Genomic DNA, 27,292 nt, shown 5'->3' with positions numbered 1-27,292 from the left:
GTCATGGGCCTACCTGGATCCCTTCCTTCCCTCTAGTTTGAGGTGGATGGCAGCAGAGGCCATATACACCCCCAACTGGAGGCCTTGGTTTTCAGGCCCTTCCCCACCTACCCACCCAGAAAGGAAGGAAGGAGCTCTGATGTTCCCATGAGCCCACTGGTGGGGAGAAGAAGTAATGGAATAGTGTGTGGGAGAGGAGTTTGCTGGTCTTAAACAGGACAGAGTTCCAGAAGTGGGCTCTAGAGTCTGGGATCTGGGCAGGTAGATTATTACCACTGAAACGTGCCTTAGTGAGTATCTTGGCCCGTCCACTTATTTTACAGATGGGGAAACTGAGGCAGCAACTTATGTAAGTCACAGAAAGACAGCAGCAGAGCCAGGATTAAACTCGAATTTCTGGGCCAGCATCTGCCCTGCTGCCTCCTACGTATTTGTCTTTTCACAAGTTCCTAGTACTTGAGAGTTGGAAGGGACCGAGGAGATTGTCTCATCCAGTCCCCCCCTACTCTTTATAGGTGGGGACACTGAGACCCAGGGAGGGGGAAGGAAGGACTTGCCCAGACGTACATGATGATTTAGTAGTCTAGTCAGGACCAGAATTCTAGTATCTTTACATTTAGTACTCTGCCTCCCCTGGTCTGGTAGCCCCTAAGCTAGCTGATTGTAAGTCCTTTTCTCTGGACCTTAGAGGATCCCCCAAATCTTTCCTCTTCAAGATGACCTCTTTCCTACCTCCACACCTTTGCACAGACTCTCCCTCACCTTCTCCTGAAAACTCTAGCTCTATTCAAGGTTCAGCTAGAATTTCTTACATAATATCCCCCTCTCTTCCACAGCTAGTTTTTCTCTACCCATTTTTTACATTTGCTTATGAGGATATGTTGTTTCCTCCCAATCAAATTTGAAGCCATAGTCTTCTTTCATTTTTGATCTTGTATCCCCAGCACCTTATTCAGTGCCTGGTACACAGTTGGTGCTTAATAAATGCTTGTTGAATTGAATTTTGGACTGTAGCACCAACCTCAAGGGGTGGATGAAAAGGGATGGAGTAATAGTGGAAGCCTCCTTGACAAGTGTGATGTGTATTGGCGAGAGAAGAGGCAGCAGCTAATGACAAGGGAGTTTGGAGGACTGTGGGTTCGCCCAGGCCCTCTCCCTGCCCTCCCCTGTCCCCCTTCTCCTCTGTAATCCCAGAGTCAATCCTGAGCCTTCAACTGTCATTTTATAGTTTTATTAACTTTTGTTTTATGGTTTTATCAACTTCCATTCTATAGTTTTATCAGCTTTCATTTTGTAGTTTCTTCATCTGTAGACTAAAAGGATTGGACCATGTGGTCTCTGGGTCCCTTCTAGCTCCGAGATTTTTGGAGGGAGTGGGAGGGGGAGTCCTAGAAATCACCTGGTCTGGCCACTGTGTAGAGGTTCCCTGAAATTTGGTTGAAGCCCTCCAATGCTGGGGAGCCCAGCACCTCTCAAAACTAGCCCATTCGCCTTTAGACAATTCTGATAACTAGGAAGGTCTTTCTTTTATTGAAATAAAATCAACCCTTTCCTGAATCAACCCATTGGTGGCAAAGGCCCTGGCATAGGCTTTGAGATCCAGGCTCATTCCCCTTCTTCCAGGAAACCACCCCTGATCCCTTGAGCTCCCAGGGATCCTCCCTCTGAGCTCCTCCAGCCAGCCCTATCTGCCTCCATGTCCCGTTTGGTGCCTCTCCCATATTACCTTGTGTTGTGCTCAGATATTCTTAGATGCCCCTGATCTAAGACCTCAGGCTTCCAAGGCCAGGCTGCTCTCCACTGGATCTCAGCGCCTGTCCTTGCAGGCCTGAATGTGATGTGTAAATAATCAGCCTTTGTTCTGCAGTCTGGGGCCATCCTCCTTTTCCATCCTGGAGGTCTTTAAGCAAAGGCTGGACGGCCACTAGTTAGGGACGAGGCAGAGCAGATCTTTGGTCAGACACAGGTCAGACTAGATGGATTGGAGATCCTAGCCAACTCTCCAAGATGCTGATTCGTATCTCAGGTCTCTTCTAGTGCTGTTTTTCTGGAGGGTATATTCTAGCAGGGGATTCCTATTCAGTTACAGGTTGGACTCCAGGGCCTCTGAGGTCCATCCCACTCTCAGATTCTCTGATTCCTGGTTGTGATTCTGTGGAAAGGTCTGGAACCATCCAGGAAGGCTTCCTAGAGGAGACAGGACTTTGATGGTTGGGTAAGATTTTGGGTAAAGAAATGTCCAGAGCAAAGGCATGAGTTCGAGTAGTAATGCGTTTGGCAGGTTTGTGGGTGCATGAAGGATAAGAGGGAGCAAAAGAGTTCCAGAAAGGATGTGGGGGTCCAGCTGTGAAAAAAGCCTTGAATTCTAGAGCAAGGCAGAAGCCAGAAAACTGTCAGAAACTCCCTTGGAGGGACTGGGTTGGCTACTGCTTTCCTGAGGTGGCACACCCACCCAGAAGTCATAATCATGAGAGCCCCCCTTTGGGGGGATACTGGCAGGTAAGCCAGGCCAAGGGCGCTTAGGAATGAGGCTGGGAGGTGTTTTATATCATTTTTTGTTTTGTTATGCATTAAGCTTGTGGTTTGCCCCCTGACTTTGGGCTATGACTCACTTCTCATCACTCTCTCTCTCTGGGTGAGGAGAGCATGTTGAGCCTTGCGGATGCACGTGCAGGACAGGGAGGGGGACTGAATGCTGGGAGGAATCCACTTATTGTTTCCTGGATTCCTCCCCTGGACCCTGGGCAGGGCAGCGGCCCCGGCTCCTGACAGCCGATGTGCAAGGCAGCCTTGAAACAGAAGAACCAGCTGCCAGCCATCTCCCTCCTCCTGGTACTTTCAGAACAGAGTACCCTAGAGGTCTTTGACCAAGGACTAGGTGACTACTTGTTAGGGATGATGTAGAAGAGGACCTTTTGTCAGGTACAGACTGGACTAAATGGATTGAGAGATTCCCCACACCAAGCTCCCAGCAACTAAAATGCCCTCCACGTTACCTTGTATTCGTATATATTTTGTACTGACTTATAAGTGGTATGATGTTTTCCCCTGACAGAATGTAAGGTTCTTGAACTTTAAGGGACTATTTTATTTTGGTTGTGTTATTTCTTCTTAGTGCATGGCACATAGTAGGAGCTTCATAAATTCTGAAGTTGCCATTAGAAATCCTGTGGTCCATCACCCTCATTTTAGAGATTGGAAAACAGGCCCGGCCCTAGCCAGTAGGGCAAGGAAGTGACCTGCCCACACTAAACATAGTAAGTGATAGAGTCAAATCTCAAAACCCAATCCATGTATGGGAGGCTGTCTCCAGCACAAATAATGTGTCATTTTCCAACTCTTGTATGAGATTCCCCGTAGAAAAGTGGCAACTTGGGGGAAATAAGCAAGGGGAATGGACCTGGGTGCTTCCTCCATGGAAGAAATAAGGAAGGTGGATGGCTGGACCATGCCCACAGTCCTTAGAGGCAAAATCCATTCAACAGCAGTGAGAAGGGCAATTTTCACATTTTTTATTAATTTAGAAACACCGTTAATAGATTTTTTAAAAATTAATGGTGGTAAGATAGTTTCATGCTCTCCTGCCCTTGCCCACTGGCCCTTCTTGGCGCCCTACCAGCTATGGATGGAAGTAAAGTCATGGACTCAGAACTGGTGCAGATGTTTGCTAGCTCTAAGCCCAAAGGAGGCAGTGGGGAACAGCAGAGGGCATACCCTGCTGTCCTTTCAGGTGTCTTACCCTCCCTGGTATAGCAGGCTGTACACTAGATGAGCAGACACACTGAGTCCCAGGTTTAAGCAAACCCGATGGGCCAATGCTCAACCTAAGAAATGGATCCATTTAGAGAGAGGCAAGCATTCCTTGCCAAGAGGTACCCTCTCCTTTTCCCGCTCCATGCCTCTCCTTCCCTGAGATAGCTGTTTCCCCCACCCCAAGATTTTAAATAGTCCTTTGATTTATTGTGCTGCTCTTGATGAATTGAGATCTATCCAGCGCTGAACTTGCAGTCGTTCAACCTTAGAGACTTACTAGCTGTGTGCTAGCTTTGGTTATTTTTTAAGCCATCTGCCAGTTCTTTCAATTTAACCAGGTTCTTTTCTCAATCTAAGTAGAAAAATGATCAAGTGTAGGGCCTGACTTCAAATCCAGCCTCAGACATTTACTCACTTTGTGACCCTGGGCAAGTCATTGAACTCTGTTTGCCTCAGTTTCCTTACCTATAAGATAGGGATAAAGAGAGAACCAAATGAAATTAATAGTTGTAAAGCCCTTAGCACAGTGACTGGGGCATAGTAAACGCTATATAAATGTTAACTATCATTATTTGGGGGGGGGGAATGAACGTTGATTTACAGATCCCAGTTTCTTAAACAGTGTAATATAATGGACTATTTCTCTGAGCTTTGAATTCCTCTTTAGCAAAATGGAAATAATAGTACCTTAGGCTGCTCACCTCCTGTGGTTGTTTTGAACCTATCTGGGCTTCAGAGGAATGACACTGTCCTTACTGATGATGATGCTGGTAATGACTCTTACATGTCCCCAGGGATTACCAGGGAAAGTGGGGTGGGCAGGTGGGCTGGTATGATCGTTGGCCAACCTTGATGGCGGGCTTACATAGACTTGGGCCCATGATCCAGGTTTGCTTTGAGACTCCCAGTCTCTCTCCCGCCTGCTTTCGGCCTCAATTGGATGGTAATTTTTTATTTTTATTTTTTGGTAATAGCTCACTTGGCCTTAATGTTCCCATTACAATTGATTCTCCATTACAAGCAGATTCTTTGGATAATGGCCTCAAGGTTGTTTCTGCCTTAGCAAGAAGCATTGCGCTGAAATTCTGTGTATGGAAAGTCTAGGGAGTTTTTTGTAGTGGTCTGAGTTGTAGGGTTAAACCAGGGATGGAAAACCAGCGACCTTGAGGCCACATGTGGCTCTCTAGGTCCTCAAGTGTGACCTTTTGTTGGGATTTGGCCACACTTAAGGACCTAGAGGGCCACATGTGGTCTTGAGGCCTCAGGTTCCCCATCCCTGGTTAGATTCATAGAATGGACCGACCCAAAGTACTGAAAGGGATTTCTTATAGCTAGTTTGAGTCATAGAACCTTGAGTTAAACAGGGACTAGCTTATGTAGCTAGTAAATAGTAGCGGGTTCCAGATGGCCATTTTTAGTATCCCCAGCAATTAGCACAGGTGCTTCATTGTTTATTGCTTGATTGATTGGGGAGGGTGGGAGAGGATTCAAACCTAGATCTTTTAGCTCCAAATTTAGTCCTTTCTCCATATAGCTGCCTGAGGACCCAGAGAGGAAAAGGGGTTTCCCCCAAAGTCACCCAGTAAGTCAGGGTGGTTCTGAGGCCAAAACCTGGCCCCACTGACTGCAAGCCTTCTCATTTAGTAATCAAGGCCCTCAACCCTACCCCTGTGCAGCTCTTCCTCCTCTCCCCAGAATCCACTGGCCTATGCATCCAGAGAATATCCTCCTCTGCTCTGTTCACACCACACCTGGAGTGTTGCATTCATCTCTGGGGACTCTTTTAGGAAGGGCTTTGATCATTCAGGGGACAGCACAGACAGGATGGGGAGGAAGGATCTGAAGATGCCCATGGCATGGCCACAGGGATTGAGCATTTGAAGGCCTGTTTGATATGGATACAAACTTGTGAATCCATATCATGTCCTATGGAAAAGGGATTATTAGACTTGTTCTGCCTGGCCTCAGAGAGTTAGAATTAGGGGCACTTCAGGAAAACTCAGAGAGAATCCAATTTCAGCAGGGATAAGGAAACATTCCCTAAAAATGAGAGCTGAACAAAAGTGAAATTCTTTGCCCTGGGAGGTGGTGAGTTCTCCATCTCAGAAGGTGTTGGTTTGGAGGCCAGTAACTACTGCCCAGGAGTCAGACAGGTGTGATTCCTGGTCAGGTTTAAGTTCTAACTAATGTGCTCTCTGAATAACCTCCTTATGCTACCATTCATCCAATCCCAGAAGAAACGTTAGTAGTAATAGCTGGGCTTTCTGTAGTGCTTTGTGGTTTACTCAGAGCTTTATTCATATGAGAAGACTGGAGTCTTACAACATCCCTGTGAAGGAAGTAGTGTAGGCATGAGTATCCCCATATTATAGGTAGGGAAACTGAGGCACAAGCCATCAAGCGGCTTGCCCAAGGCCACAGTAAGTAGTAGAACCAGAACCTAGGTGTTCTGACTTGAAATTCATTTTCATGACATAATAGTAATGGTTAATGGTTCTTAAAATGGCTCCCAGACCTTCTAGACACCACACCTCCCCATTATCTGAGTTCTTCAGTGTTATAAAAGCTCAGTGTGAGTTGAGGTGGTTGGGAAAGCCCTCTTTGAGGAGCATAAAGGGCACGTGGAGGACGTATCAGGCCACAATAATAATAGTGATAATAATAATATTTTATATAGTCCTTTCAGGTTTGCAAAACACTCGATTTTCACAACAACCCTTGGTGGTAGGTGCTGTTATTATTCCTTTTTTATAGGTGGGGAAACTGAGGCAGACTCCAGTTAAGTGATTTGCCCAGTGACTGACACAGAAAATGTCAGAGTACGGATTTGAATCCAGAACTGACTCCATTCTGACAGGAGCCCAGGCAGAGAACAGAGAACTGAGGGTCCCTGGTGGGTTTTGAATTCACAGTCACCACCAAGCATGTCCTGAGCCTCTGCTGTGGACCAGATCCTTTGCTAGGCCAAGGGCTTCAGAGAATTTTAAGATAGGATGCCTGCCTTGAATGCTGGAATAGAAAAGACTGATCATCTTTTTTGTCAGCTGGCTTTGTGGCCCTACAGAGCATATACATACACATTCTCTCTGTCTCAGTCTCTCTCTCTCTCTCTCTGTCTCTCTCTCTCTGTCTCTCTCCATCTCTGTCTCTCTCTCTGTCTCTCTCTCTCCATCTCTCTGTCTCTCTCTCTGTCTCTGTCTCTCCGTCTCTCTGTCTCTCTCTGTCTCTCTCTCTGTCCCTCTGTCTCTCTCTCTCTCTCTGTCTCTCTCTCTCTTTCTCCCTCTCCCCCTCCCAGTCTCTCTCTCTCTCTCTCTCTCTCTCTCTCTCTCTCTCTCTCTCTCTCTCTCTCTCTCTCTCTCTCCAATTAGGCTCTTTGTGGGGAAAGCCTGCGGTGGGATCCTCTTGTCCCCTTGACTTTTATTTGAAATTCCTGAGCCCTCAGAGGTCCATAGGGGGATGGATGGGAAGGAGCCAAACCAGATTCTCTTGGAGGAATGAACAAAACTAGGCCTAGGAAGCCCAGGCAGTGGATATGGGCTAGAGCAGATAACCCAGGGCTCCTGTTGGGGCTCTGCCCTGTCCCACCCACTCTACCTTGGCTTGATCTATCCAGCCCACAGGACTCGTAGGAGAAAAGGGAGCTTCTTAGTCCTAGGATGTGGGAGCTATCCCTCTGTCTTAATGGCTTCTCTCTGCTGAGTATCTCCCAATTTATCCTGAGACAGCTTTTTGTAACTGGTTATTTGCCTATTGTCTCCCCATTACCCTGTGAGCTCCTTGAGGGCAGGGACAGTCTCTTGCTTCTTAGTGTGGTGCCTGGTGTACACTAGACACTTAATAAAAGCCTGTTGATTTGATTTGACCTAGTTTGCCACACCTCCATCTGTAAAATGCAGCCAGGGTAGGGGCAAGGGGAATATATGCTGTCTGTTATGAGGATTAAATGAGATACTTTGTGTAAAGTGCTTGTAAGCCAGGAAGACCTATATAAAATCACCTTAAAAACATTTCTTGTGAACTCCTCCGGCTTTCCTCAAGCCCCATTTCTCAGAGGATGACATGCTCTCCTCTCTCTCCTCCTTTATGCACCATCACCCAAAATCCTGTTTCCAGAGCTATGGGGGAGGAGGCACTGGAGGCTGAGACTCCTGGGAATTGGGCATTTCTTGGGATGGCTCAGAAAAGAAAAAAACCAGCTAAACTCTGAGCTCCCTGAGGTGTGGAACAGAGCTGGAGGAGATTAAGGGTCTGGCCTGGACTGCAGAGGGAAAAAGGCCTCTCTGGTTGGGCCAGGTGCTGGGGAAAGGCATATGAGTATGACTGAGGCCCTGACTATGTGCACTTGTCTATCCTGGCTGACCACATGGCAACACACAGGGGGCTGACAGACACAAGTGTGTCTGCAATGCCTTAAACAGTGCCCTCCTATCAGAAGCATCGGACCAGGGGCAAAGGAGAAGGACAACCCTTGCACCCTGTGTGCCAGGCCTACCCAGTGAATAAAATTGGGCTGAGAAAAGGGGAAATTGGGAAAAGGAGAAGTCCCCTTCAGAACAGCTTCCCTGCATGGAGCTGCTCCATCCATCCTCCATCATGCTCCTGAGCCCAGTAGTGATAGCATTGTTGAGTAGAGAGTGTCCACAGGAGTCAGGAAACCTTGGCTTTGGAAGCCTATCTCTGCCTTAATGTTAACAGGAAACCTATCTCTGCCTTAATGTTACTGTGGGCCTTTAGGTGAGTCATCTCAATTTCCTTATCTGTTAGGTGGAGAGAATAATTTCTGCCCTTTAGACCTCTGGTGCAGGGGGTGGAGGGGGGGCCCTGGATTTTAGATCTAGATTTGAAAGGGACCTCAGAAGCAATGTAGCACAATAATTTCGTTTTATTGATGAGGAAACTAAGACTCAGAGACAGTAAGGGACTTGTCCAAGGTCATACAGGTGGAAGGATTGGAAAAACCTACTAGAGAATTGATGGGAAAGTGTTTTGGAAGGTATAAAATTTTTTATAGCTGAGTGTTAGTGATAGTACCTTAAGGGCCCAGGGGATCTGTCCACAAGAAGCCTTTCTCAGCCCCCTCAACTGCTCATGCCATTCCCTTTCCATTTTCCTTCATATGCTCTGTATGTGGCTTGTATGTACCTAGGTATCTGCAGGTTATTCCCCCTTGAGACAGGGACTATTTTTGCCTTTCTTTGTGTCTCCAGCACACAGTAGGTGCTTAATACATGCTGATTGACTGACTTACCCTTGGAAGAGGTATAGAGGGGGAAGAAGGGAGGGGCTTTGCAAAGCAAGGAACAGAAACTTCTCCAGCAGCTCCCTTCTCTCATCATTTATGTACTTTGGGGACCAGTCATAAGAAAATCATGCGACTAGATGAAGGGGACCTAGAAAATCATTGGGTCTCATTCCCTTCATTTTATGGATGAGCAAAATGGAGGTCAAGAGAGATTAAGCAACTTGTTCGTGAACTCCCAGAGATGGTGCCAAAGCTTTGAACCTGGTTCCTTTGACTTCAAATCTAATGCCCCTTCCACTATCCCAAGTTCCCTTCTCCAACCCCTTCCCTTTGCAGATGGAAAACTCTAGTCCCAAAAAGGAAATATTTTATCCAAGATCACACTTCTCATCAAGACTAAAACTAGGTCCTCTGAGCTCTTAGTAAAATGATTTTCCCATTATCCCATGTGCTTTGCTAAGCCCTGGGGAGGTAATCTTTAGGACCACTACCTCCCCTCTCCCAGTCTTTCTGGCTAATTCTTGGGACCGGTGGTTCCTCTTTACCAGTCATTTTGACACCCTCCCTCCCCCCATCATTTTTGGGACCAGCGGAGAGCTAGAGGCAGCTAGGTGGCTCAGTGGATAGAATGCTCCTGAGTTCAAATCCAGCCTCAGACATTTACTAGCTGTGTGATTCAAGCCACTTAGCCTCTATTTGCCTTAATCCACTGGAGAAGGAAACTACTCCAGTTTCTTTGCCAAGAAAACGTCACAGTCAGACATGACTGATTGATTGACTGGACAACAACACCAGCCACAAATAGGGCTAATCTTGGGGACTAGGGTGTCTCTTCTTCCGGTACCTCTGACCTTCATTAATCTTTGAGATTCAGTAATCTGTGGCTCCGCTTCCCCAGTCCTTGCCTACCAACTTAGGGTATCTCTGCCTTCCATGCCTTCCATGGGTGAGGATGGTATCTATATCAGGGCTGTGAGAGTCTATTCCCAGCCTCATTTATTCCAAAAGTGATTTTCTTTGTACTCAATGGACCCTGAGTCATTCCAAGCTACATTTCTAAGTGTTGGAACATTTTGGTGGCTGGTTGGGCCCTAGGGATCCTTAGTTTCCATCTGAGCTAAGGTGCAATGTACTGAAGATCAGATATTTGGAGAGTCCCAGGCTAGGCAGAGGGAGACCTGAGTTCCAATCCCAGCTCTACCATTGATCATTGTGTGATTATGAGTGAGTCACCTCTCACTCCTCTCTATGCCTCATTTCCTCATCTGTAAAATGCAATGCTGGGTGTCCTTCCATAGCTACAAAGTTAGCATTCCCCAAGAAATGGTGAATGGTGCAGCCATCCTTCCTTTGAGACAAAGCTTCTAGCCACTATGGGATCTGATAGGGCAGAGAAGCAAAAGGAAGCATTGATGAGATGGAGAAACCTTTGAACATACTGGCTCTTCTTGTCTGATTTCCCTGGGCCCTCCCTTGGGCCTGTGTTTGTTCCTCTGACACAGGGGCAGGGTCTAGTTGAAGAGATAAGATTCACCCACCTAAGTATTAAGCAACAGTTCGAGAATACAGTAGATGAGATGGCTCAATTCACTCTGTGTTCAGGGTCAAGGAAGGTAAAGACATTTAAGGCTGGAGGAGCTTAGGGGAGAGATTCCTGTGGCCTTATTGTGGGGAGATGGGGGGAAAGGATCGGGATGAGAAAGCTAGATGGTGCAGTGCCTGCAGTGCCCAGCCAGACTGGGGAGGTTGACCTACGGATCATGGTAGAAGGACATCACCAAAGCTAGGCATGAGGAGGATGCTTCAAGCCACCTTTGCAGGAGGACCGGGTGGGGAAAGGCAGGACACAACCCTACATATTAGGAGCCTGATCACAGAGTTGCCATGAAAGGCGATGGTTCCTGGGCAGGATGGGAGTTGTAGAGAAGCACCGCAAAGCAAAGAATTATTAAAGCCAGGATCCTCAGGAATTAAGCCTGAGAACATCTGGTTTAATTTCAATTTCCTGAGCCAGATGTTTTCCTCTGATTTTTGTAGTTGAGGCAGTGGCAGACCACCGAACTTGGAGTTGGGGAAATCCGAGTTTGAATCCTGCCTCAGTTACTTACTAGCTGTGTGAGTGACCCCAGGACTTGTCACTTAACTTCCCCGAGCCTCAGTTTCCTCATCTATAAAATGAAAATGAATAATAATGGCTCCTACTTCCCAGGATTGTGGTGGGGACCAAATGAGATACCGTATGTGAAGTTCTATATAAATGCTTGCTGTTATTATTGTCAGAGCCAGGAGTGGAGCCTGAGCTGGACCATGCTTTAGGGACCATGCTGCTGGCCTGGGCAATGATTCTGGACAGCAGTGATCAGCAAAGGAGTTCCTCGGTAATAAATAGAATATCAGAATTGGAACCGACCTGAGAACACAATTGTTAGAGCTGGAAAGATACTCTGTGAAGCAGGTTCTTCATTTTCCCATTTCAGAGATGATGAAACTGAATTTCAGAGAGGTTGGATGACTTACCTAGGATCACGCAATGTCCAAGGCCAAGTGTGAACCCAGATCTTCCTGACTTGAACACTCTCTTAGTTGAGTGACGTTGGGAAAGTCACTTTACCAATTTGGGCCCTGATTTCTCCATCTTTTGGGGATAGTGAGTTCAGGCTGGGAGCTTATTGAGAGCAGGGAAAGCTAAAACCAGATGTGGGACAGGCGCCCCTGGCTAGGACCCAATGCAGATGTGCAGAGACTGGAGACAAGGGCAGTGGAGTAGAAGAATCTGAACAACACTGTTGGAAACACCCATTGGGATGGCCCCATCTTTGTGGCTGGGATGATTTCCCAGACAATTCGTCCTTTCTTTTCTGATGGTAGGGTGTTTTGTTTTCTTTTCTTTTTCTTGAAGCCCTGTCTCTGGGGACAGAGGGGCAGCCAAGGAGTTTACCCCTTTCCCTAGAAGCTGACTGCCTGAGGCCCCTGTTTCCTGCCTCCCCTGACCCCTGCAGGGTGCTGGGGAAAGCATTGTTCCAGAGCTTTCCCAGCCCTTGTCCATGGGGAGGCCTAGCCACCATCCCAGAGATGGAGTCCTCTGCATACACAGGGAAATAGATTGGTTACCCTGCCAGATCTCCCTTCTCAGTCCCACCCTGTCCAACCAATAATTAGTTATTTATTGAATTGAATTAAGCCTAGACACCCTTTGACCCCTTACCCCCATTGTGATTGGAAGGGATATAATTTGGATGTCAGTTACTTTATCTGTCAAAGGAGAGGGTTGTACTAGACCAGAGCTGTCACACTCAAACAGAGACAAGAACCATTAAACTGTACATAAGGATCCCTGTTGGTCATATATTAACTTAGAAAACCACATTAATATTATCTGCATTTATTATGTTTTTCTTTATTTTGTTAAACATTTCCCAATTATGTTTTAACCTGGTTTGAGACACACTCAGGGTGATGTGTGGTGTTTGACACCTCTGGACTAAATTATCTCTATGGTCTCTTCCAATTCTACATCCTGGAACATCATAGGCTCCTAGTAAGCGTCTATGATGTGCCAGGGACTGTGAAAACCAATCCCTGCTCTCAAGGAGTGTAATAGGGAAGACAGCGTTCAAACAACTGTGTCTAAACAAGTTATGTACAGAGTCAGGTGGGGGCTAAAGAATTTTAGCTGGGACTCAAAGGAAGCCAGGAGGTAGGAGGAAGAGGGAACACATTCCAGCCCTGGGGACAGCCAGGGCAAAAGCAGGGAGTGGCTGGTGGGAGGGAGAGCCAGGAGGCTGGTGTCCTTTGAGCATGGAGTCTGTGGGAGGATGAAGGTATGAGAAGACAGGAAAGGTGGGAAGGAGCTAAATAGGATTTTATATCCAGTTATCTAGGGCCTTCCCAGAGAAGAGAGATCAGAAAGAGAAGCACCTTGCTGCTCTGGAAATGATATCGGACTAAGAGTCACAGGATTGGGTTGGCATCCTGGCCTTGCTGGTGCTTTGCTCGTGTGACCTTGAGCAAGTCTTTTCTGTTCCCTGGGCTGTGACTTCCTAGATACAGCCCCTCACCCTGCTCCTCTCATCTGAAGATAGCCAGCGATCTCTAAGGCTTCCGTTGGCTCCAAGTACTTTCACTGGTTACATTTGATCTTATCCAGGAGAGATAGGAGCAATAGGGACAAGTTACAGGGATTGCAGAGAGGCAGATTTGGTCCATAAATGAGGGAGAACTCCGGCTACCCAGAAGTGGCATCTGGAGGGAATGAGCTCCAAATTGCCAGAGATTCTTGTCCAGGATCATGGTGGAGCTGGCGGTCTTTGAACTCCCCTCCTGTTCCAATCTCGGTTCTTATCCTTCCTTTGGGGCAGAAATTCCCCCCCTTTGTCCAATGAGGGGCTCAGCCTTATTGCAGGGTCTCCAAGTCCCTCTGCATGCTGACGCTGAGTGATCCCAACTACCATGTGACTTTTGCTTAGACAAGAAGCTGCAGGCAGGGCATCCTGTCAGGTGATTGTGGAGGTGGGGTGAGTGGCCCAGCTCTGAGCTCACCCCACTGGGGCTCCTAAAACACTGACTACCCCTGCCACTCCTTTGGCCATGCATTCATTCATCTGGTCATTTATTCACTGGGCAGATGCTTTGGTGTCTGTTATGTCCAGAGTTCTGTGCTCTACCCTGTGGGCCTCAGAGGAGACTCAGAGAGGGAGTATTCCTTTGGGTCTTTCAGAGATGGGTAGGAATCCAGGTGAGTTAGGAGAGTGCCATTCACCGTATAGGGAGAAGAGTGAGCAAAGACCTGGAAGTGGGAGAGAGAACGACTTGTGTTTGGGGATGGGGTTAGGGGGTGGGGGACATGGGCAGAGGATTGTCTGGTTTGTCTGGAAGTGTGCAAGGGAATGAATGAGAGCGAAGACTTGGAAAAGGAAAATAGCACCAAACTGGAGAGGGCATCGACTGTCAAGCAAGGACTGGGTTTGGCCATGGACCTCATGGTCTTTCCAGATTCTTACCCCTGGATTTGGCAATCCCTCATACTCAGTGGCCCTTTGGGGAGGGGCGGGAAAGGATTAGATGTTTTCTGTAGAATGAGGGACTGGGTGACCTCTGAAATCCCCTTCTGCTCTAAAATTCCATGATTTGGTCTGTGAGGACAGCAGGAGGCCCTGTGTAGTGGTGGGTCCCATCCCAAATGTAGGATTTCAGTATTTGAGGAATTGAGTCCAACCCCTTCATTTCATAGTTGAGGTGATTAAGGCTTTGAATGAGTTTTAAGTGACTTTCCCAAAGTCCCAGGGTTCAAACCCAGGTCCTCTCATCCAGCATCCAGAATCCTCTCCATTCTTCCCTCTTTTCCCCCACCTTGCCTTCTCCAGTTCCCCCACCCACCCTGGGCCTGGCCTGGCTGGGCTGGTATTTTTAGGGAAGATGGGGGTAAGGGGTGGAGAGGGCTGGGTTCTGACCCAGGGAGCCCCAACTCTGTCATTATGCTTTCGGTCACACAAATGACCTCTTTTTCTGGGAGGGAGAAAATGAAGGGGGGAAATTCAGAGCCCTACCATTAGGGAAACATGAGATCTGAGGGGCATTGGGAAGCTGACGTCAGGGCCACCTGGCCCCTGGCCCAGCAGGGACTATCTCCCATGTTCTGTGGCTTGCTGCCTTCCCTGCTGCACCCCTCCCATCCCCGCCCCTGCCTTCTTGTGGTCTCTGGCTTCCCCTTTTGGGCTTTCTCAAGGTCATGACCAGAAGGGAACAGCTGGGAAAGAGAAGGAGAAAGCAATGCTGGGCTAAGCTGAGAGAACCGAGGTCCCACCAGTCGGGGCAGTGGGACGCTGACTGTTGGATGGCCTTTCGGAAAACTTCAGTTGCTGTGGAGTCATGAGACGTGGAGCCACGTGTCACTTCGTCCCTAACCTGCCAGGTGACTTCGGTCTCCCCAGCTATTAAATGAAGAGAATGATCTCTTCTCATGATCAGTATAATAACTAGCACTTGCACAATATTTTAAGGTTCATCTCATTCAATTTTCTCAGTAACCCCATAGGATAAGGATTACTGGTATGACTATCACCATTTTGCAGATTAGAAACCAGGTCTCAGAGAGGTCAAGTGATTTACCCAGAGTCACACAACTGGGAAGCATGAGGGACGTGATTGGAATCCAAGACTTCTCTGACTCCAAGCCTTTTTCTATTGGATTGCTGGGTGTTGGGAGAATGAAATGAGATTTTGGATAGAAGAGTGTGAAATGGTTAAAAAGAAAAAGAATGCTCAACTTGGATTCAGGAGACCTGGGTTCAAATCCTGTCTTGGAGATAAATAACTTCATGATTTGGGCAAATTACTTGTCTTACACATCGCCACAATGAGCAGGGTGCTTCATGAACTTTGGAGTACCAGAGTCAGGCAAAGTGTTTATTGAGCACCTACTGGGTGCCAGGCATTGGACATACAAAAAAAAAAAGAGAGAGAGAGACAAAAGTCAGTCCTTACCTGCAGGAAGCTCCCAGTGTAATGGAGGAAACAGCATGAATCAACTCTGTACAAACAAAATGTCTGCAGAATAAATCTGGGATTGTCTCAAGATGAGGGAGGACTAGAAAAGGCTTCTTTCAGATGGAGGAGACTCTGGCTGAGAACTCTAGGAAGCCAGGAAGATGAGTAGGTGGGAGGTGAAGAGGGAGAGCATCCAGGCATGGGACACGACTGGGTGAAAAGGCAGAGTTGGAAGATGGAGCAGAACCAGCTAGGAGGCCAGCGTCACTGCACCATAGACTGCATGGAGGGGAGCCAGGTGTAAGAAAGCTGGAAAAGGAGGCAAAGGGGACAGGTTCCAAAGGGTTTTAAAAGCCAAATGGTATTCTGTATTTGATCCCAGAGATGATAGAGAGCCCCAGGAAAGCCATGGAGTACGTAGTCAAGACTTGTGCTTTAGCAAGATCACTTGGGAGGGAAGATGGACTTGGGGGAGGGGGAGACACCTGAGGCAGGGAGACCCACCAACATAGAGCAGGCATGAGGTGATGAGCTTCTGCACCACAGGATGGCAGTGGGGAGCAGGGTGAGAATGAGGTGTCCAGGATGACACCTGGGCTGGGAACCTGTACTCTGGGAGGATGGTGGTGCCTGCTGCTGTACTGGGAAAGTTTGGAAGAGGGAAGGTAATAAATTCAGTTTTGGTCATGTTGAGTTTAAGATGTCTACAGGACATCCAGTTGGAGATGTCCAATAGACAGTTTGGGATATGAGACTGGAGGTCAGCAGAGAGGTTAGGGCTGATGAGTAGACTTGAGAATCATCAGCCTAGATCATTGAATCCATGGGAACTGAGGAGATCACCAAGTGCAATTGTATAGAGGGAGAAGAGGGCCCAGGACAGAGACCTGGGGGATACCAGTGGTTTGTGGGTGTGACCTGGATGAAGATCCAGCCAAGGAAACTGAGAAGGAACAGTCAGATAGGTAGGAGGAAAACCAGGAGAGAGGTATCAGAGAAACCTAGAGAGAAAACCTGTCAGGAAGAGGGTGATTGGCAGTGTCAAAAACTATAGTGGTCAAGAAGAATGAGGATTGAGAAGAGGGAAGAGAGTTGGTATAATGGATGGCAAAGAGAAAAGTGGTAGGCATAGAGTGTTTAGGTCTTTGCCCACCATTTGCCCTTGAGCCTCGAAGATCATGTTCTTCTCCTCAAGACCACTTTTGATTACTCTGTTCAGGAGAATGTGGCCAAAGTCACACTCTATGGAGGCTCAGCCATGTCTCACCAAGAAACTTTCCTTCCCTAACCCATCCAACCCTACAGGGACCTTGCCCTCACATTATACCCCTGAGATTCTGAACTGTGATCTAGTGGTGAATTATGTTTAATCCAACATATTGCTATGCCTTGGAGGACAGGACTCAAGGCTGCTTCTTCTCCATCTCCCCTAGACTGGGAGCTCCCCCAAAGCAGGGCTGTGTCCCTCCTGTTTCTTCTAGAACCACATTAGAGCCAACCCCAGAGTGGGCTATAGGACTAGGAGGATTAGTAAGGCTTGGTCTCTGGCTAGTTGAACCCCAAAGCTCTGGGGAGCAGCCTGACAGAGGATTGGGAAATGTGATTTCCCACTTCCCCCTCAGCCTCCGGCAGGAACCAGGGACCCTGTTTCTCGAAGGCATACAGAAGATAAAATAGTGGAAAACTAATTTTTTCATGCTTATTGGTGAGAAAGATTAAAATTATGCAAATAGATGTGGGTGGTGAGATAAGGGGATGCATATTCTCTGGCTGGATGCTGGCTTGCTTGCTTGAGGAAAAAGGAATGAGCAGGCATGCTGGTAATTCCAGGGCCCCTGTCAGCTTCAAGGAGCCTAGGGCCCATGCCCAGCTCATAGATGCTGCCCATTGGGCACCCAGCCAGCTGCAAGGGGAAAGGACACCAGGATCAAAAATCTTAATGAGGTGCTGGAGCAAGGCCATTCGCTGTCAGAAATTTATCATTATCTTCAAGTCATTGACTGATAGCTGCTGGCTGCTCAGCCCTTAGCAAGGAACTGAGTTGGGGATGGGGCAGCGGGGGCTAAAGGGGATTGGCAGCAGTGGGGAGAGGATTGAAAGTAGAGAAAGATGGAAAAATAGTGTGATGTGCTAGAATGAGTTCCATGTGGTCCAGGTCAAAAGACTTGGATTCTAATCTTGACTGTGTTCCTCACTTATCATATGTCTTTAGGGTGAGATAATTCCTCTCTCTGGGCTTCAGTTTTCCTCTCTGAAAAATGAGGGATTTGAGTTAGATGGTCTCCAGTCCCTCCCAACTCTGAAATTCCTTGTTCTAAGGGCTATCTTAGATTTGAAATTCCATGTTCTGGGGGCCATCCCAGCTCTGAAATTCCCTGTTCTAAGGGCCATCTGAGCTCTGAAATTCCATGTTCTGAAGGTCTTTCCAAATCTGACGTTCTGTGTTTGATCATCTGAGATACTTTTCTGCTGTATGATTTTTCTATGTTTTGCTTCTCCACCTGTCCTGAATTACAATTAGCCTATTTTGGTTTTTTAGACAAGGTTGTTTTTTTTTGTTCCTGTTCATTTCCTACTGGCCCGCCCCCCCAAAGCCTTCTCATTGGACTAATCATCCCATGATTTAGGGGAGAAAAATAAACCTTTGCTGGGCCCTGCCCAGCTGTTATGCATCAGTACTGAACCAAAACGCAACCAGTTTAATTTTGGAACTGAAATCCATAGGGTAGGTGGAGAGAGGCAGGTTCACAAGTGGGCTGATGGACTTTCTGGAGTGAATTGGTTGTGAAGTGGATCCAGGCATGTTCACCCCACCTTCTGCCTCACTTAGTTACTTGATCATCAGTGAGGGTACCTCATCTATCAGAGCTGCTCACTCATTTATAGGAAATAAAAATCCAATAAGCAGGTAGAAAGTACACTCTCCAAAATACAGTGAGTTTAATGTTTCCTCTTCCCACTTTTAGAAAGTATCTGGGAAAATTCTAAAATGTGTGTTATTAAAGGTACAGATTGTGAACCACTGGAAGGGTCAATCACCAAGAGCCAGCATTGGTTTATTAAGGACAGGTCTTGCCAGACTAACCTCTTGTTCCTTTTTATTTCTTGTTGAGAGGTTGGTTGTTGGTGCAAGGTCATCCTGTACACAGAGTATAATTCAATTTAAATCAAGGGTTCTTAATCTCTGTTGTGTCATGGACTCATTTGGCAGTCAGTCTACTGAAGCCAATGAACCCTTTCTCAGAATAATGCTGTTAAACACAGAAAATAAAATGAAACTGTATTAAAATACAGTTATTGAGATTTTTTCTTTAAAGTTCATAGTTAAGAAGCCCAGATGTGAGTGTTGGCAGACCTTCACAATCACTTTGTGAGCAAGGTATGGGTTGGGTAGAGGGTACAAGGGTGTAGAACAGGAATAAATTGAATAACTAAACTCCAATAGTGCGTAATGGCATAATGTAACGGTGAACAGTGGTCTCTAATGAACTATCCCAGGAATCTATCCTTGGTCCCATTCTGTTCAATATTTTTGTTCATGACCTGAATGAAATCATAGATGACATGCTCATCAGATTTGGAGAGGACATGAAGCTGGGACAGATAACTGATACACTGATTGACAGAATCAGTATCTGAAAAACATCCTAACAGGCTAGAAGAAGTCTAATTAAAGATGACCTTTAATAAAGATAACTATAAAATCCTAAACTTGGTTGGAAAATAATTGCATAAGCATACAATAGGTGGGGGACGCATGGTTAGGCAAGAGTGTGTGTGAAAAAGACTTGGGAATATTTAGTGGACTTTAAGCTCAGTGTAAATCAGCAGTGTGTCACAGTGGCTAAGAGAATGGATACAGGAGAATGCCCAGAACCTGGGAGGTCAGCCTCCTTGGTCCTCCTTCCGCCCTGTGCATCTGGAATACTTGGGTTCCATTCTGGAACCATATTCTAGGAGAGAACATTAGCAAAACTGGAGCATAGTCAGAGAACAGGGACCAAGATGACAGAGTTTATTAAAGGCCACGCCATTTGAGGATCAGTTAAAACGATGGGGGTTGTTTTACCTGGTGAAGAGAAAACTGGGTGGAGGGGGTATAGGGTGTGCATGGTGGTCAGATTATTTGAAAGTGGGACTAAGCTTGTTTTCTTTGGTCGCATTGGACAGAACAAGGAATAATAAGCAGAAAGTAGCCTAGGATGATTTTATTTTGACATTAAGAAAAACTTCCTAACGGTCAGAGCCATTGAAAGATGATTTAGGTTTCCTCAGAAAGCAAGAGAACCACTCCTACCAGGGGTCTCTAAGGGAAGGCTGCATGGTGACTGCTTGTTGGGGAGGTTTTAGAGTGTATTCCTGTGCACACTGTGAGTTGAGATGGATGGGCCTTTGGGGTCCCTCTTGACACCAGGATTCTGGGATTCTAACCCTGGGTCTAGCATTTAGGTGAGAGGTCCAGCCTAGAGGTTTAGAATTAGGAGTTAGCCATGCAGACATGTGAGTGGAAGCCATGGCAAAAGATGAGATCATGAAGGGAGAGAGTATAGATGGAGAAAAAAAGAGGCTTGCCCATACTGAAGTGGTGGGAGAGGGGAGGTGGTAAGGTCAGAAGCAGGACACGGAAAAGTGGCAGTGGCCAGTGTCTCGGGCCAAGGGCCAAACCCGTTTCCATTATCCAAACTGAGTAACTAGTGCCTGCCCCAGCTTTGGGGACCTAAGTATGCATTACGGCCCAGCACTCAGTTCCATCCTGTCTTAAGTGGTTCTCCAAGCATTTCCTGGGTGAACCTTGTCTCTCCAACCAGATGGGGAGTTCTGAGGGCAGGGGCCTGGTCTGTTCCTTGCCTGTCTGAGCACAAGGCAGGTCCCTCAATAGGGGCTGGGTGCACACTGTTGTTCAGGGCAGGGTTTATTAGGTGAGCAGCCGGCAGCTTCACTCCCACACCCCATGGGCTCCACCTGCTCTGGGCCCAGCCTCTCTGTCCATCTGTCTGAGCATCTGTGTGGCGTCCTTCAGCAACTGTTATATGTTATGGCTAGTTGTATACTATTCTCCATGGAAAAAGGGATGGTGTGACCCCACCCCCACCCCCAGCCCTTCAGTCAGGAGACTCAGAGTGAGAAGGAATGGGCAGTGAGGAAACCAGCAGTCTGGTGTTAAGCTGACCTGTTCCACCAACTCTTCTAACCTAGCCCCTCTAGGTACCAAGGATGTTGGTGAGGAAGCCAGCTAGGGTCCAGGCTCAGGGTGGGGGCTAGGGCTAGAATCCGGGCTCAGGCTGCAGATAGGCAAGCTGTTATCTGTCTGAGTATGCCATCTCCTTCACTCATCACAGTGTCAAGGAACAGAGTGGACTTACCGTTCTCCCATGGAGCTCAGGGCCATGACCTTGGCCTCCCCAGCACAAACAGATAACTGTGAATTGGGTTCCAGAGAGAGGAGGCTATTCCCAGCTTAGTGTAGGACACGTCCACATCCCCCTGGGATGCAGGCTGGGTGTGGGGGAGTGAGACCGAAGGCCAGCCTTGACCCTAGGGCTTGGGTGGGTCTCTGAGTTGGGGTTTCTGTATCCTTGGTTCTTGATTCAGGCTCCCTGACTCTGCAGATTGGTGGTAGGACATAGGGTGTGGCTTCCCCGCCACCAGACCACTACTCTTTGGGTCCTCACCCAGTCAAATTTCCTTTTTTAGTTTTGTGAAGTACTCTTTGAGATTCTGCTTTACCCTGCCCTGCCCTGGGTGCCCTACCCTGTGGTCTGGATCGAGTCCCAGAGGCTTGGGGGCAGTTCCCTGAAAGGAAGTCCCTCTGTCCAACGATTCTAGAGTATTGGATTTGTCCTGCTTGGCCTAGATATGTGTGTGTGTGTGTTTGTGTTTGTGTGAGAGAGACAAACATGGAGACAGAGACAAACAGAGAGAGAGAGACAGAGAAAGATTGACCTATCTTTGCCCAGACTTTATCCCTTCCTGTCCCACTTGTTGCAGTAAGCCCCTCACCGGCTTCCCCGTGTCCAATCTCTTTGTACAGGCATCATAGATGCAGGAGAAAAGATAGCCAATGTGAAGTCCCTCTGTCCTTTACTCTCTTTGTGACCTGGGACGGGTCATTTCACATCCCCTGCTCAGCCCTTTTTCTCCTGTGTAAATGAGAGGGTTGGAGTCAGTAACCTCTGAGGTCCCTTCAGACCTCTAAATCTGTGATCCTTGGACCTTCCAAAATCTTCTCATTGGGTGGGTCAACAGGGTTTGTCAGCTGACTGCATGGGGGGAGGGAAGAGACAGGAGCAGCTCTTAGTATGTCTGGGAATCCCTTCTCCCCATCCATCCTGGGAGCTCCTAGAAGGCGGGGGTCCCTCTCTTCCCCCATGGGCCCTAGCACAGGACTGAGTGAATGTACACTGGGTTTGAGGCCATGAATCCTTCCCCATCCTCCCACTGCCCCGATCCTTTCCTCTCTCTGACCTTGTTGTTTGTTTTTGTAGACGCTGCCCCGTCTGAAGGTCGGCTCAGGGTCTTGCAGCACAGGGGCTGAAGGGGCCATTGCCTCTCAGGGTCGGAGGTCAGAGCTTGCTGCCAAGGATGAGGCCCGCCCATTGCCCTGGCATGTCCTTGTTCATCAGCCCCTTGGGTCTCCTTATGGCCCTGCTTCTGGGCTGTCTGGCTGAAGGTAAGTAACTTTTGGATCCATTATGCACACATTGGGAAACATGATGGTATGTGTGGGGAAATATGCCTGAATTTGGGGTGGGGGCTCAACTTTTCCACTAGAACAAGAAGACAATCCCTTTTTGGGGGCCCAGGGGCTCCATGCTTTGAAAAAAAAGAGATTTCTCACTTAACTATTCTCTTTCCTCTTCTTTCATTTCCTTCTCTTTCTTCCTCTTCCTGGCTTTTCCCTTTATCTTTCTTCCACTTCTCCCTATCTTTCACCCCTTTCTCTGTTCCCTGCTCTTTCCCCTTTTCTTTTTTGACCTCATTTTTCCATTTCTCCTCTCTCTCTCTCTCCCTTTCCCTCTCCCTCTCTCTCCCTTTCTCTCCCTCCCTCTCCCCCCTTCCCCATCTTTCTCCCTCCCTTCGCCCCTTCCTCTCTCTCCCTCTCTCCCTCTCCCCCTCCCTCTCTTTCTCTTCATCTCCTCTCTCCCCCCTTCTCTTTGTTTCTCTCTCTGTTTCTCTCTGTGTCTCTGTCCCTTTCCACTTCAGAATTTTACATCCCCCTTTTCCCAAGTTCCCTCCTACCTGATAGGACTGGAGCCTAAGTTAATGGGAAGCTTTAGAGACTGAAGCTTGGCGGGGAGCTGTGAAGCTGGCCAGCTCCCAAGATGGAAACATAGGGTTGTTGCACTGGAGGTCTTTAAAGGCAGGCTCTGAGGAGGTCGGGGTAGATTTTGCAGAGGGCTTTCTTTTCAGAAATGGTTTGAACAAGATGCCCTCTGGGCTTCCTTTCAGCCCTTCGATTCAGTTCAATAAGAGTTTATTGACTATCTAATGTCTACTAGACTCTGGAGGTGCTGAGACAAAAATGAAATAGCTCCTGTCCCCAAGAAGTTTAGATTCTCAGCCTCTGGAGGCTCCAGAAACATTTAAATAGTAAATAAACTTTTAAGTCAGCAAGACCTGAGTTCAAATCCTGCTTCAGATGCTTCGCTGTGTGACCTTAGGCAAGTCCTTTAACCTTTCATGGCCTCAGTTTCCTCATCTGTGAAATGGAGAAAATAAGAGCCCCTACCTTTCAGGGTTATTGTGAGACTCAAACAAGATGATATCTATCATATACCTTGAAAACCACATAAATGCCAGGTGTTATTATAACTGTTAGTTATAGTAATAGTGGTGGTGGTGGTGGTAGTAGTTAGTAGTAGTGGTACTACTAGTAGTAAATAGTTAGTAAGTAGTAGTAGTAGTAGTAGCTTAACTTCCTGCTTTACAAGGTTGTCCATAGGATCAGAGGTGTGGGCCTCGTTTGCTGTGGTTGATGATGTTACCCCCTCATAGAGGGCCTTCAGGGGAAGGCCAGATGACCATCTTAACTATTCAGATAAGGGTTGGACTGACTGTCCTCTGAGCTTCCTTTCAATGACATCCTCTCTTTCCCCTGTTGTCTTCTTCTCCTGCCCCAACTTAGTTATTATTGATAACAGCCACATAGGTGGTGGATGCAAGTTGGTTGAGGTGTTACCTGGTAACTGACATGTGCGTTGGAGTTGGCTAAACTGGCATTGAAAAATATGACTGGGAAAAAGGGATAGGCTGGCCACAGGATGAGGCCCAAGCCCCAGTATACAGCACACTGCCCATGGAGTGCTCGGATGCCCAGAGGAAGCCCTCTTGTGCACTGGTGAGATCTTCAAGGACCCATGGAAGGGTATGGCCAAGATGAAATATTGCTGTCTGCATCACTGGTGAAGTGAGTGATCCTAGCAGTAAGATCACTGGGCCACCAAAAGAAAAAATACTGATCTTTTAGTACTTAAACATAGAAATTGTCAGTGCCAGATGGTTCCTTGGAGATCCCAGAGTCTACCCCCTTCCCTTTGCAGATGGAAAAACCTGAATTTCTAAGAGGGGAGATGAGTGATCCAAGGTCACAAAGTGAATCAGTACAAGATCAGGCTACTGTGTCTCCTAGGCTAGAGCTTTCTTAATGCCAGTAGGATCTGGAAAATATCCTTTCTCTCCCTCCCCTACTGCCCCTGCTGAGGAAGGCTGGAGAAGACCTTTGACAGGTACTGACTGGGTGACCCTGGACAACCCATCTCAACCTCTGTGGGTCTCAGATTCCTTGTCTTTCAAAGGAGGGTTCTCCTGACAGTCATATTCCCTCTCCACTGGGGCTTCTCTGAGGAAAGAGCTTTGTAAATACCAAAATGCAGAGGGTCATTGTACCATGGTTCTTCAGGGGCTACCCTAGTCCGGAGAGGGAGTAGAGGGACAGCACAGGGCTGTTTTCCTGGAGATCAGCACAGCTGTAATGCACAGGAGGGAGGGAGCAGGGAAGGAGGGCATTTTCTCTCTATGTCTCAATATCCTCTAAGGGATATTGGCTTTGTTGGGGGAGGGAAGAGATTGTGCTGAACCAAGGGTCTCAGCTTCAGGCTGGGCACCTCACTGGGCAGAAACGTCTCTGATTGTGTTGATGCAGTCAGCAGGCAGCATGAAATCAGGCCTTCAGAGGAAGCCCGGGCACTGGGTCCTGAGCAGCCTGAATAATTTATTGTCCTTTGAAGTTTGGAGAGAAATTTTAGCTGCCTTGGGGAGTGATTTCTTCCTCCCAGAAAAGGTTCCTTCTCATTCCCACCCCCTTCCCAGGACCTGACTAATTAATAGAAATCTGAGCGGGTAGGTAGGATTTCTCTGTCCATTTTCTACCCTCCAATCCTGGAGATTTTAGACCCGCAGAGTTGCCAGGACCCTAGAAATCAGCTCGCCCAAGTCCCTGACTTTGCAGATGAAGAGCCAGATTCCCAGACTCATGGAAGCACAGGTTTAGAAGTGGCTGAGGCATCTTCATTTCAGGTAAATGAAGGTGAGTTAACTTGCCCAGGTTCAACCAGGTAGAGCTAGGACTGAGCCCAGGGCCCTTAATGCCTCCTCCCAGAACCTTTGAAGCCTGATTCTCATGGTCCCTTCTCTGGGAAGCCTTCCCGGATAGACCTCTGCTCCCTAATTAGCAGACACCTGCCATCCTTGCAAACAACACGGCGGAAAATCATTGCACCCAGAGACCCATGAGCTCTGTGATCTGCTAAGAGGGGCTTAGTCTCTGGGGGCCTCCATTTCATCCTCTGTAAAACAAGGGGGCTGGGCTGCATGAGAAGAACTCCTCTTTTTATTGTACTTTTCACACCGTCCCCCAGAGAGGCAGCTGTTGAAATTATCCTGTCTCTTTTAGAAATGAGAAAACAGAGGCTCAGACAGGTTTAAGGGACTTGTAGCTACCATACCTTGAGCTAAAAAGTGGGGCCCAGGTTCCCTGACTCCTGACTCGGAGGTCTTTTCTCTGACCAGCCTGGCTGGTTCCTCCCAGGTCCAAAAACAGTCCCACAGAGGATGTCCTGTAGGCATTTCCAGCTCAGCATGCCCCAAACAGAATCCAGCCCTTGCCCCTTGCAAACTCCCCCATTTCAGTGGAGGGCACCCCCATCCTCACCATCCCCCAGGCTCGCAGCCTCAGGGTCCTCCTCACTTATTCAGACCTCCCCAACATTTCTTGTGGGTATCCTTTTTTCCTCATCACTTCTTAGACTGCCTGGACTACAGTAGGCACCATAAAACTGATCTCACTGCCTCAGGCCTCTCCTCGTTCAAAGGGAATTTTTCTCTATCCCGGGTCTGACTGTCATCTGCCCAGCATCCAAATCTACCTCCAGACTGCTTTTCCATCCTTGTTTCATAGTGCTCCTAAAGCAGCTGGGGACTTGTCTCCCACATCCAGCATCCCCCCTGCCTACAATGCTCTTCCTCTTCCTCTCATCTTTCAGAATCCCCATTCCTCCTCCAGGGATTAGTTTAGGGGCCGTGTCTTCTGCAGATCCTTCCCCAGTCTCCTCCAGAGGTTCATGCTTACCCCCTCCTCAGATTACCTGCTAAGTATCTGAGTATTCAAACCACACCCTCAGATAGCATCCCCATTTTGTTTCTGTTTGTCTTTGAATTACTGGTATCCCATGTCTGTTAAATCGAAATGCATGGAGGAAGCTGAGACCCTGAGGCCTCAGTAAAGGGACTTAACCAAGTTTACACTGCTCAGAAGAGCCAGAGCTGGGATTTGAACCTGGGCCCTTCAACTTCAGACCTTATGCTCCTGTTACAGCTGTTTCAGAATCATTCATGCTCCTGAGCCAGGAGAAGGAGGATGGATAGGGTTTGCCTCTCCAGAATAAAAACTAACCCTGCTCTCCCCCCACCCCAGTTACCACTAATGAACTCTTTGCTGGGAATGGGCGGCCAGCCTGGAGAAGTCCCTGTCAGAGAAACAGGCAGTGATTCCTTCCCCTGCCCACGTGCATCTTTGGACGAGTGTGATGGGGCCAAGCGGGTGGCAAGGGCCCATGTTTTTCTCTTCCTTTTAATTCAGAATGTGCATTCCCCTCTCTTGCCCAAAGAGCAGGCTGGATCTGGGTATTTTTGTTTGTAGCTTGAATTTTCCAGGCGCCTGGCATCGTGGCGGGTCCTACATCTCCTGGCGTTTCCATGGTGATGGCGCCCAGCTTCCCCCTCTCCCTTTCTCCCCCCCCCCCACTTCAGCACTGCTCCCAGGAGGGGAGGTAAATTATAGATGTGCTTGGCTCTCCCTCTTTTCCTTTTTCCCTCCCTGGCCCCTCATTACTCCTTACACTCTTTAGAATCTGAGAGCCCCGGATCTGAATGGGACCTTTGCTGTCATCTCATCCAGAGGAAACTGAAGCAGGGGATTGGCCCAAAATGACAAAAGCATCTCTCTGGCCACCTGCCCTGTCCCTGCCCCCAGGATTCAGCCATCTCTCCTCATCCCAGCTGCCACTCCCACTCCCTCCAAACCCTCCTCCTCATCCCCCATCTTCCACCCCTGTCTCTTGCCTTTCTTATCCTCTGACTCCATCTTCATTCCCTTTTGCCCCATTCTCTCTCTCCCTCTTTTTTCCTCTCTCTTCTCTGTCTCCTCTCCCTCTGTCTCTTTTCTCTCCTCTCGTGTCTCTCTTTCTCTCTGTCTTTTCTGTCTCTCCCTCTGTCTCCTCTCCCTCTCTCTCCTCTCTCTCTCCTTCTCTCTCTCTCTCCTTCTGTCTCCTCTCTCTCTCCTTCTCTCTCCTCTCTCTCTGTCTCTGCTCTTTC

At 47.9% G+C, this 27,292-nt stretch overlaps 1 protein-coding gene across 17 annotated transcripts in view; it reads left to right on the top strand.

Annotated features, from left to right (window-relative positions):
• PTPRS (protein tyrosine phosphatase receptor type S) overlaps window positions 1-27,292 on the top strand; it is a 216,607-nt gene that overhangs the window by 77,994 nt on the left and 111,321 nt on the right. For 15 of the 17 annotated variants that reach the window (XM_072601878.1, XM_072601884.1, XM_072601892.1 and 12 more), the window contains exon 2: window positions 21,967-22,151. In XM_072601878.1, the coding sequence (XP_072457979.1) occupies window positions 22,064-22,151 (88 nt within the window). In that variant the 5' untranslated portion in view covers window positions 21,967-22,063. Of the gene's footprint in view, window positions 1-2,083; window positions 2,216-14,742; window positions 14,907-21,966; window positions 22,152-27,292 lie in introns of those variants that run through there. The other 2 variants (XM_072601883.1, XM_072601877.1) reach the window with 2 other exon arrangements.

The sequence above is a fragment of the Notamacropus eugenii genome, chromosome 4 (genome assembly GCF_028372415.1).
Source record: "Notamacropus eugenii isolate mMacEug1 chromosome 4, mMacEug1.pri_v2, whole genome shotgun sequence".
Classification (NCBI taxonomy): domain Eukaryota; kingdom Metazoa; phylum Chordata; class Mammalia; order Diprotodontia; family Macropodidae; genus Notamacropus; species Notamacropus eugenii.
This window is presented reverse-complemented; position numbering and strand designations above follow the sequence as displayed.